Source organism: Bombus pascuorum, chromosome 3 (genome assembly GCF_905332965.1).
Source record: "Bombus pascuorum chromosome 3, iyBomPasc1.1, whole genome shotgun sequence".
In the NCBI taxonomy this organism is placed as follows: Eukaryota; Metazoa; Arthropoda; class Insecta; order Hymenoptera; family Apidae; genus Bombus; species Bombus pascuorum.
In genome coordinates this window covers 17,094,980-17,106,949 of record NC_083490.1, presented here as the reverse complement: position 1 = coordinate 17,106,949, position 11,970 = coordinate 17,094,980, and the positions used below count along the sequence as shown (strand labels likewise).

The following is an 11,970-nucleotide window of genomic DNA, read 5'->3' as shown; positions in this document are numbered from 1 at the left end:
TATTGTAAGGGAAACATATAAAATGCATATGAAACAACTTTCCATGAAAGCACGTTGCCGGTTTTACAATGTACAGCTAATCGGGAGCAGCATTCAAATATCAATGATGATTATATTCGTTAATTTTCAAAAAATCGAAATTCTAGTTTATCCATATTCATAACTATATTTATTTTACGATATGTTTACGAAATATGTACGAAATGCGAATAAACTAGTCGAATTAGACTTTGAATCGGAAAAAATTGTGAACAGTAATTTTTTTACATAAAATGGTTCGGAAGATCATTTGAAATGGAATGTACGCGTTGAAAATTCATGAAAAGTGTGGGTTGTCGTTGTTAAACTCATGGGTGTCGTTGTTAAAAAAAAGGCACATAGGTACGAAAAACAGGTTTTTCGCGTATAAAAAGATAAATAGTGATTTTACAGAAAAAAATTTAGATTGAGAAATGCAGGCATAATGTAGGAAAGATCGGCAAACTGAGACCTATAAGATCAAAATCGATCGATACGTTGACTTGCAACAAAATAAAAACTGTCAAAATAGACCTCATTTTCACTCATTTGTTATTCATAGAGATTTGAACGCACAACTTTAAAATTTTAATAAAACATGATCTTGGTAATGATAAAAAAGTGTGCCAAATTTCAACTTGAAATTTTTGTTAGATTTTGCACAAAATTGTTCGCTTCATCGCAAAAGGGTCTCCGTAGAAGTTAAGTTTCTATAGCTTTGGTAAGTTGCATGGGAAACTGTGAGCACGTTTTCTATTCTTTAAAAGTTGCTCTATCGTATACATTTTGAAATGAAGTGATATTTCTAAATTAAACCATCCAAAAATGGTTCTGGAAAATAAATATGTTTCCTTCCTTTAAAAGAATTGAACAATTCTTTTAATTTTTGTCATAGCGAATCGGCAATAAAATTAATTAAAAACTATTATTATTACATGAATTTACAGAAAAGTTTTCTTTCATGGGATAATTGTTTTCTTTCAAAAAAGTAATTCTTAACAATAAGAACTAAAAACTTCATGAAGTGTAAAACTGTGGAATTAATTGCCCTTCAATTTTCGAATGAATTGTTTCAGAAAACGTGCTTTGACTTTAATAAAAGTCATGAAGTTCCAGTATACGGACGAGATAGATAGCATGCAGTTGCGCAGTGGGAACAATGGCGACATGTGACGGTCTATCCGCGAGTACGTTTAAAATTGAATTTGTGCTTTCAAACTGCTGGTACCTACATTATCTCAGCAACAAATTAACGTAAAAGTATGATTTTAAAAAATCTGAGGCAGTTCGATGAGATATTGACAGATAACACAATCAATTCTTTCAAAAATTATATTCAAGCTCAAAATTTTTAGTTTTTTGGTTTCTTATTTTTTATATCTCTTGTTCATTATTTATAAATGATATAAATGACATTTTACGTGACAATAACAAACGTCATATAATTTAAATTTTTTAAATATGTAATTTTCGTTATAAAGTTATAATTAGAGAATCTTTAAGAAAATGTTGACGGTTTTTTGTTTTGTTGCAAGTCAACGTATCAACCGATTTTAACTTTATGGATGTCATTTTGCAGATTTTTCCAATGGCTACATTCTGCAATAGAATCCTTTTTCTGTAAAATTATTACATTTCTTTCCATATGCGAAAAGCTTGTTTATGTCTTTTTTAAACAATGACGTTCAACTTTTCATGAGTTTCAAACTCATATGTTTCATTTCCAATGACCTACCGAACCATTTTGTGCAATAAAATTGTTGTTTACAATTTTTCTCGATTTTGGGTATTTTGGAGTCTAATTAGACTGGTTTAGAACTGGTTGCTCGAATATGCATTCAGCATGCAGTTTATACTTGTCAGTGCTGTTTCACTATTTATCTAAAATAGAGCTTGGCTCTACTCTATTCACTGTTCACTCTGGAGAAACACTGCGAATGAAACAAGGATGAGAACGGTGCTTTTCAATGAATCATCCGTGGTGTTCTTTCAAACTGAAATTGTGTAAATTCAGCTTTAATCTTCGACAAAATGTTTTTGAGGTTATTTGAAGAATACATGATATTTTCGAGCGAGTACAGAACTCAATGTTAAGCAACATGTGTTGAGACACAAGGCGGACACTTTGAATATTTTCATTAAATGTCTGTAACTCAAAAACTAAGCTATATAGGACATATATATGTTCATAAGATGTCTTTTACTTATTTTCGTGATACTCCGATAGATATTCTGTCCCCATCTCTGAAATATTGACATGTATTTATGAATATAGGATATTCCTGTATATAGGATAAATATATTAACCATGTACGTTAAATACTAAAGATATCAAATGAATGTTCTTAGAAAGCTTGTTTGATGTGACGGGAGATATAACGCAGTACAAATAGCTTTTTTCGCAATGGAATAGTAGAAAGATATTGAGATCAAGTTCTTTTTTTTAAACAGGATCTTATATATTTTTCTTATCGATAATATGGTACCGTTTTTTGTAACGAATTGATGTATTAACGAAGTCATTTCGTTTTACTCCGCAAGGCCATTCTGTTAAATCCTGCTACGAGTCACTCACTCATCCAATCTTGTAACTTCTTCATGGTATTGATGGTCGATAAACTGTTTTCATATGATATTTTACATACTGGAAACTTTAAGAAAGTTTAGAAAAATAAATTCAACTTTTTGCAACTATATTAATGTTCCATAAATACACCGTTAAGATTCTTGTTGAAATGCTTTTGTATGTATAGTATATAATATATGTATATATATACGTTCCACCATATACATACCTACATAGATAAAATTTTAAATGATCTATTAAATTTGTTATCGCCAATAATTCTCTTTCTATGATAAAATAGAACACTGATAAGTCTATTCCATCTTATTATGAAGAAAAAGTTCTACCAATCTCAATGCTTAGAAAAGGATTGTATTATTGCATGCTTTCAGTGGTCTTTGCTTTTTATATTTTATATATAACAATTTCAGACAAATATACTATAATAAACGTCAGTTTTTTGAATAATATATGTCTTTAACGTAGCTTGTGATTAGTATTGTGAATAGTAACTAAACCAGGGTACGATGTCAATGCTTCTATTTCGACATAATGCTACATTCTTTGATGCGTGTTTAAGCCTTCTATAGCGGCAAATTTATAAATAAACTGAACTTACAATGACGGTCATACATTGCAATGCATATACTCTTACATACAATTATATGGGAAACGAAATAGTAGAATTGAAGAATAACGAAGAATTACTTTGCAAGGATGTACAAAACAATTAGAAAAGAAAGGATTGCTTATATTTATATGTACGTTTGCAGTATATGTACATCACACATACACACACGCGCGCGCGCACGTTTCCTTGAATACACATAAATCTGGCATAAATATGCTATTGTTTTTATAGATTTACATTATTTTGATATAAATTTGTTACGTACGTAATCTACTCAATTCGCTAAAAAGTTGTTTTGCACAGTGGTTACAAAAAGTACCCGCACATATTGAATAAAATGCTTTTTTATGAGCCTTCTACATTTTATTTCCATAATATCAAATTTCTTTCTTTCTATAAATGTACTTCTAAATGATATGAAATTTAACAAATGTACCTGTTTTTAATGAAGTAAGATACAAATTCAGTAATAAGTAAAATGCTGTGCAAATACTTTTTGTGGTCAATGTATATGAGAGATTATTTGATGCATACGATGTCTCCAAGTTAATGTTGCTTGTGATAAATATAAAATATTTTTTTAATATAAATAGATAAATGTCTCAAGAAAAGTATTCCTAAATCAGCAAACGTAAAATATAAAGAGTTGTTAGCATTTCATCTTTTAGAAAAGACAATCAAGGAATGCAGTAGTTTATTATAGTATTCCATTTTTAATGGTTAAATATTTGTTAGCTTGTGCTTATAGGAAATATCTGGCAGTATATATACATACGTATAATGTGTATAAATATAAAAGCATTTAAATATACATTTTTGATGATAAATAATAGAAAAAGAAATAAATATTGCTAGTGGCAAAAAATAAATTATTTGAAATAAAAGAATTAATGATAGTTTAGAAAAAAAACTAATTTAATAAAAAACTATATATATATATATATATATATATATATATATATAATTTGACATTACCGCTTAAAACTTTTTATGTCGTTACATTTTTCTCATAAATTAAGCATTTTTAATTGCAATGTTTTGATACACTACAACTTTCATTGCGTGTAATGGCATAAATTGTTACTTTAAGCTTTAATCAAATGAATTCGTACCAAGATAGAGATCGTTCGATACAGAATCGTAAAATTGGCCAATGATTATTAATTTGATCGTTGTCTTGCGTGATAATGATTACAGTAGTTTAGCTGCCAAAAATCCACCTCTCTTCCCTCTATCCTCCCTCTAAGTCGTTTCTTTGCCACTGTTCTTTCGGAGAGGGGCACTCTTCTTTTACTTAAAGGGAAGACCGGTGGGAAGGCAAGGAAAATCTTATAAGCTAAAATAAAAGCGAAACAAGGCAAAGTCCGCGGGAGTATTTTTTTCAGTCTCAAGAAGTGCTTAGTGGAGTGACTATCGTATCACAGGTATTATCTTCTCAAATATTGTAACACGTTATATTGTATAATTGACAAACTGAAATTATAAGTGAGGTAATGATAATCTATTGTGAAATCGTCCGAAAGTGAAGAAGTCACATTTTGTTTTATGTGCAATAAATCAAGTAGAAAGATAAAAGAAGAGCAACGTAATATTTTGTTGAAAGTGATATTGCCATGACATTGTCGTATAAATCTTTTAATAAGTTTGAATTTGAATGTTGACAGCTAATATTGACCGATAGACTGGATAGTAACTTTTGCTAAGCTTAGTGAAATTTTATTAGTTTAATAAAACTATAAAAACAATTTTATGAAAAGTTAATCGATTTCCTTTAATATTTATTTATTGATATCTTATTTGCTTTTTCGGACCTTGGGGGTTTTGGTTTTTATATCCTTATATCTACTTCTCTCTACTCGTTAGTACAAATATATCATACATATAAACTTAAGACCTAGTATCTATCGTATCTATTTATAAATATATTGGGTTGTAACATAAATAGGTTCGGTCAAATAAAGAAAAATATTGAGTTTAACAGAACTTACTTATATTACAACCTAATAATTGTCAGATTTAAGATTTGAAGTACAGCTGAATCTGTTTATCTCTTATTACCAAATACTAAATATATTTATTTTTGGTATGCACTGTCTCCTGCTTTCCTGTCAGAGCACTTTGCTTTATGTGATTTTTTCTCTATCTTTTGTTTGTTCTCTTTTCCTGTTCTCTTTGCCGTGTTTTCTTTCCTCATACTCCTACCCCACATTTCCTTTATTTTCCTTTTTACTCTTCTCGTTCAGTTCTTCCCTACCTTTTCCTCCAATACTGTCTTTGTTTCTCCTCTTCCTGCTTCCATTTCCTTACGTCTGTTTCTTAAATGTTTTCACATTGCACATTGCACTTTTAATATTTACACTACATATTTAGTCTTTTGTAGCTATTTTTATTTCTAAAGTTTGTATGTTGCTTGTGAATAATTGGGAATGTATTAAGCTATTAAAAATTGAATTTGCTTTTTCATACATGTATGATTATATCGTAATACATATGGGAATTATATCAAAATCATGACATAATTGACATAATTGATTTAATTAGATTGTCGATAAATAAAGCATTCTGTTATAATAAATAGGAATCGATGTCACAATCAAACAGTTTGTTGTACTTTAACGTGACCTGCTTTCATTCGTTAAATATATCTCATTAGCTAAATATATCAATCGAGAGTACTAGTTGTAACATCTACTTAGAAAGAAGGCTACCAAACATTGATAAGTGTTTAAAATATGCGAGCGAGTCTTTGAAATGAATGAGATCCGCTAGATCTTTTTATAAACTATCAGTTATATATATATATATATATATAGAACAATAATATGTTTAACCAATATAAATAAAAAATATAATTAATATTTCTTTTTCTTTCGAACAAACCTAAACATTTCAGTTGCTAACTCATACATACATATATAAGTATAACGATACATACATCTATAAAATTAAAATAATATAAATAATTTCACTGTATAAAAAAAGAGTTTAGAAGAAAAAGAGAAAAAATTGTTAGTATATCTCAGTTTACTTTTGACAGACGTGAACAAATATGTGGGCAGATGAGGAAGCAGCGCCATGGGATATCGAAGAAACCCCAGCGGAAGAAGCTCCTGAAGCACCTGGAGAATCAGCCGCCCCAGCTGGTGAAGCAGCGACTGGAGAAAAACCAAAAATCAAATTAGAAAAAATTGAACCACCGCACTACAATCACCATTGGGTTCGCCCTCTCTTCCTTAATTACGCGTATCTTTATGAATATAGGTATGGGCTTTTAATGTAACTCAATTAATTCATATTTCACATTTTATTAATAAAGTCTTACATTACAAATAGTCATTTAAAAATTGAAATATCAATATTTTTAAAGTTATGAATTTTTTTAATTACTTTAAATATAGAATTAATTTTCATAAAGAATGTAAAGAAAAAATTGACTAATTTTAATTACGATTAGAAAACTATTTACTTTTCTCTTTTTACAATTGAAGAGTCTGCAACGATAAGAGGGTATCTCAATGTTTAAGTTGTCTTTATTGGATGAGAAAAGGAGGTATGGATTCATACTTAAAAGAGTGGAAGAGTTTATTACTATGAATATTGGTCGATTATGATTTTATAGCAAGTTTGGAAATATAGTAATTTAAAATATAGTAATTTTATTGAGTTGGTTCATGTTGGTTTACTATATTATAATCTTATATATTATAAATTATTGATAAGTGGAGTTGTCTTTTTATTTGAGCAGCTCCTTCAATTGTAATGTCAAATTGAGGTTGAAATCAAATGTAGGTACTGTGAATATATCCAACGAATTTAATTCAGTTATTGAAAGTAGTTTCACTATTTTATTAGGAGAACAGATACTATTGAGATTTCAATATTTATTTAATAAAAATAAACTAGTGAATAGTATTTAATATTATACAATTTGTTTATATTAATTCGCCACCAGTCATCAGAATTTAAACATAGGGGTGCACAAAAAGTGCATAAAATAGTTTTAGAGAAGATTTATAATATATCTAGAATAATTCTTCTAATTTAAAAGTTGCTATAATTTTAATTATTGAAAAAGATATTTCATAAGATCTATAAATTCTTTTAATATAAATGATGACAATAATTGTAATTAGGTACTATAAGTATATTTCTATGAATTTTCGATTTCTTTTTTCTTCAGAAAAAATTATTACAACGATGTCATTGATTATTTGAACCAACGGGAGAAAGGCATATTTCGAGAACCTCCCAGAGCACAAGAGTGGGCTGAACGAGCAATGAGGACTTACGACGAAAAGAATACCGACAAGAGTTTCAAACGATCTGCAGATATGAAATATATAATTAATATGAGACATGAACCTAGATACTACAGTTACCATACTCGAGCATATTATAGTTTGAAGTATCAGAAAATTTTGTAAATTATTTTTTGATAATAAAGTTATATAACTTAATGATATATTGGCAGAATTGACATATGCAGCATAGATGTAAAGTACACTACAGTCGTTTTTATCTATATGAAATTTATAATATCAAATTTTTAATAATATTAATTAATTATTTATCCAAACGTATCTACATATTAATACCAATTCTATGCATTGACTATTTTCTAAATGGATTTTCTTACTACAAAAATAAACTAAAGGAATATTTCTCATTTCTTCAACTAATAAATAAACCATAATAAACCAGAATTCATTATCTATATTTAATTCCACAGAAAATTTAAATCTCTATCTCTTAATTTTATATAAAGATTGTATTGTGCTAAGTACACAGATTGTGTCATTAAGAAACACTGTAAAAAAAGGTAAATTTTATCCTATTTAAAACGTATAACCTCCTTCATTATTCTGTTATATGACCACTTAATTTTTTTTAGTAACTTATACTTATATGTATACATATTATATACCTACTTACATCATATGCATATCCGTATTTACGTATAATATACACACATGTATAAGCTATATATTATATCTAAACATCAAATTCTGCATACACCTATTACAATTTATGTATGTATGTATGTATGTCATCGCAATATCGTTATAAAGTAAATTTAACTACATATACATATTTTGAAGCAATGAGATATGTCTAATATAGATTCAAACCTTTGCAAATGAATTTTGATATTGTAGGAACTTTTCAGTATATAGATAAATTTCAGAATAATGTCAAATTTTGACCAAAAATTCCTGTCGTTTCCCAAGAAATTCGTTCTTAAAAATTTTTCGAAAATTTATTATATTCAGACCACTGTTTGTAAAAAGACTTTCGCATTCTCATTCATTATGGTTTCCTAATGAAAAAATGTTATTTCATAGTTGTGTTTTTCAACCATTTTCTTTGATTACATGTGATATACTTCATGATGTTTAAAACTATAAATGTTTGTGAAAACATTTTCTTGTGGTTTATATATGTTTTATTGAAATATTAATATTAAATAATATGGGTACATTTTATATAACATACAATAATAATTTAAAATATTCACTGAATTTTTTTAAAACGAAACACTTTTCTTTTTATTTGAAAATTTCTTGTTTAACGGTAGCAATGCAATGGTATTTAATGGATTTGCAATTTCATTTGGTTCCATTATCGAGTTGATTTTGTCTCTTCTTGATTTTATAGGTTGTGGCATACACGATTCTATATCAATATTGGGGACTTTTATAAATTTTATGGTTTTCGGCTGTGGTTTTTCTGAGAAAATTTCCATATTAGAAAATTTTTTTAATCTTGTGCCATCGCAGGTATCTGTATTATCGAATTTTGTCGCATGTTGTTGAAAAGCAATATCCGCTTGTTCGAGAGTATTCCTAGCTTTCTCGATTTCGACATTTAAATCGATAACATCGAAGATACGATCCTGCAAAGATAAGTAATAGCATAAATTTATGAAATTCTTCTTATTCTTATTCTAATTCTTCTTATCGTTGTTCAATGAAATTTATACAAATTTATAAACAGATTTTCATATATTATTCATTTATTCAAAATAAATGATTCAACGGTACTATATATTGTATATGAGATGATTTTAACGTGATTATCTGAGTGGATGGAGGTTTGTTTAAAAAAATATATTGCCAAATTGACCTTGATTTTGAAATTTAATTGAAATTCAACCGATCTTTATATTATGTAAATAATATAACCTGCATATCCCTTCGTTTACGCCTCAATTCGGCCAGATCTTCAGTAAACGCAGCGGCCGCACGCTCCTTGTAACGCCGTTGGTTGACGACAAAAGCATCTTCAAAATCGTCTTCGATTCCTCGCCCAGATATATAACGCAAGTCATCGAATAGGTCATTGCGGTATCCAGATACATTGTGAGAATCTAAAGTATTTGAATGATAATATTAGACAACTTGCCATCAAATAACAAATTTTATAATTAATTTATAGTTAATAAATGGTATATGTATAATAGTATGATAAAAACTATAGCTTTTGAAGAAAATACTTTAAAAAACTTTAGTTGAAAATTTTACACGTGGAGAGAAATCAAAAATGTAGAATGAAATTTTTTCGTCTCAAGTCTAGTTTTCGAGAAAATCGAATTTGAAAAGACAGATACGCGTTTACTAGACTAATTCTTGAAATACCCCTAAACACGTAATATTTAACTTTTTACAAAATAGCACCGTAGATTTTTTATTTATTTTCGTATGCAGAATAATAATCTGTTGATCGCGTATTTATTTCTTTCTAATCGCAAATTCATGTATGCATACTTGATAAATTTTCAACTTTGATTGTTTTGAAAAAGCCCCTAAGTTTTTTCAATTCCTTTATAAAATTAAGTAAGAAATACCTTTTTCATAATAAATTTTTGCATTTTTCGTAAATACTTTCATATTATTTATATTATAGTAGAAATCTATATACCCTTTCTCGTGTTTGATCTCTACAGAGTTATTTATTATAATTTAATTTAAACAGGAAACAATGGTTACTTAACATGAATTTAATGTAGTAATATGATATAACTAAGTCAACTAACAACTCAGAAACTTACAATAATTTGTCCACTCATGATGCACAACTTTAGCACAATTTTAGCACAATTTTAGTTTAGTGGCTCGTAGTGGAGTTCCTTCTACAGTACTCCGTGCAAGACTGGTTAGAATTTTCTTTGTGACTGATGAACGGCTGCCTTTTATACTACGGTTTTGGTATACTTAACACGCACACAGATGTGGATGACCCATGCTCAGGTATACCACTTTAATTATGTGTACCTGAGGTATATTGGGATTTCTCTAATACTACAATATATTATTTATGATATGTACAACATTACAATTGCATTATCTGGATTTGCTTCCTTCTTATGGTCGTAAATCTCAATCCTAGCGTATGATTGCTTTGTGTCTAGTTACTGGGTAAATTAATATTGATTAATTTGAATATCGAAAGCAAATAAATGAATATTATGTTCTATTCGATACGCGATATTTATATACGATAGGTTATTTTACATGAGTATATGATTATTCGAATAACTAGTATCATGTAGTTGATTAGATAACATGTACTGTTACGTCCGGTGACTCTCTATACAAACCAGACTCCATATTTCGGGCAAAATGGTCACTTGATGTGTAAACACGTTTATTGCCGACCCTCAATAATCTTAAGGACCTATCATAAATCTTAGCATTTTCATAATTAAGGTCCTTAAAACCATACAAGTATCTTTTAAGTTGAAGTATTCCTTATATTTATTGTCTAGTCCGAGAAAACACAGGAAAGCGGATTTTTGCACCCATTTCAGCATTCATCCTGATATACCCATGCTGATTCACCAGACCTTTTCTTATCCGATTGGCAGCAGTGACCAGTCAACATCTTGACTGGTTTTCCGTTCTTTGATTAGTCATCTAAACACTTAGTCAAACCGAATGGGGAGATCTCCCTTTTTGACTTTGGCAACGCGTTTTCTTTTTTTTGTTGTTATTATTAATTATTGTTTACCTGGAATTGTTCCCAATTAATTGCGCCATTTTTTCTGCTTTTATAAGTACGGTATATAATAAAGTACAACAATTTAGTGGCGTTAAAATTAACACGTTGAATGCCACGCTAATTTTACAGGGATTGTCCGCGGCGTCACGATGAAATTTTTATTATGCGATACATATAATATTGAAATATTATTTACAAGAGATATGTTACGGTGTATAATCATCATTAATGGATTTATCTCACTAAGATCACCGGTGACTGCCGTGGCGCTGAAGTGCGATTTCGCGCAATTCACTTATTTTTTGCAATTATCAATTATCTTATATTATTTCTTCGTGTTGCTGAATAATTGTTCTATGTTGTTATATCCAGGGACCTACCATAAATCATAATCCATCCATTCCTGAAAAAACCATCATTGAGATTTAGCATTTTTTACTTTACTGTTAAGGCCCTTAATTGCCATCAAATATCTTTCAAGTCGAAACTTTCCTTAGGATTATTGTTCCTTAAGGTAAAACACGAAAAAGCAAAAAGGTTTTTCTCATGTTCAACAACCACTGATGGGGGTGTACATAATAGATCTATATTTCGTGTATAAATAAAAATATTTTTATATGTTTTATACTGCATTAATTTCGTTACACCATTGTAGTAACGATGGAAATAATAACAAATTTATTACTGATGACATTTGTTCAAATTATGTGTTTCTACAAATCTTGGTGCGCCGGTCACCGGTGGCCCTCGTGGCATT

General features: G+C 29.0%; 2 protein-coding genes across 2 annotated transcripts; one reads left to right on the top strand and one right to left on the bottom strand.

Moving 5' to 3' along the window:
- The first annotated feature begins 4,480 nt into the window (after window positions 1-4,480).
- Window positions 4,481-8,550, top strand: LOC132905616 (flightin). Its single transcript, XM_060957097.1, has 3 exons — window positions 4,481-4,639; window positions 6,253-6,476; window positions 7,396-8,550. Exons 2-3 carry the CDS (start codon window positions 6,265-6,267, stop codon window positions 7,637-7,639), a joined length of 456 nt encoding a protein of 151 aa, XP_060813080.1. The 5' UTR covers window positions 4,481-4,639; window positions 6,253-6,264; the 3' UTR covers window positions 7,640-8,550.
- A 148-nt stretch (window positions 8,551-8,698) lies between these two features.
- On the bottom strand, window positions 8,699-11,096 carry LOC132905049 (uncharacterized). The gene is made up of 4 exons (XM_060955975.1): window positions 11,040-11,096; window positions 10,813-10,924; window positions 9,398-9,582; window positions 8,699-9,108 (listed from the first exon to the last, which is right to left on the bottom strand). Exons 1-4 carry the CDS (start codon window positions 11,094-11,096, stop codon window positions 8,740-8,742), a joined length of 723 nt encoding a protein of 240 aa, XP_060811958.1. The 3' UTR covers window positions 8,699-8,739.
- Between the last annotated feature and the right edge of the window lie 874 nt (window positions 11,097-11,970).

Excerpts from the sequence above, each read along its gene's own strand:
- LOC132905049 (XM_060955975.1), bottom strand. The coding sequence starts at position 11,096 with ATGTTGACTGGTCACTGCTGCCAATCGGATAAGAAAAGGTCTGGTGAA. Across the intron at positions 10,925-11,039 it reads GGTCTGGTGAATCAGCATGG|GACCTTAATTATGAAAATGC; the intron begins GTATATCAGGAT and ends TATGGTTTTAAG. Across the intron at positions 9,583-10,812 it reads TGCCCGAAATATGGAGTCTG|ATTCTCACAATGTATCTGGA; the intron begins GTTTGTATAGAG and ends CAAATACTTTAG.
- LOC132905616 (XM_060957097.1), top strand. The coding sequence starts at position 6,265 with ATGTGGGCAGATGAGGAAGCAGCGCCATGGGATATCGAAGAAACCCCA. Across the intron at positions 6,477-7,395 it reads GCGTATCTTTATGAATATAG|AAAAAATTATTACAACGATG; the intron begins GTATGGGCTTTT and ends TTTTTTCTTCAG.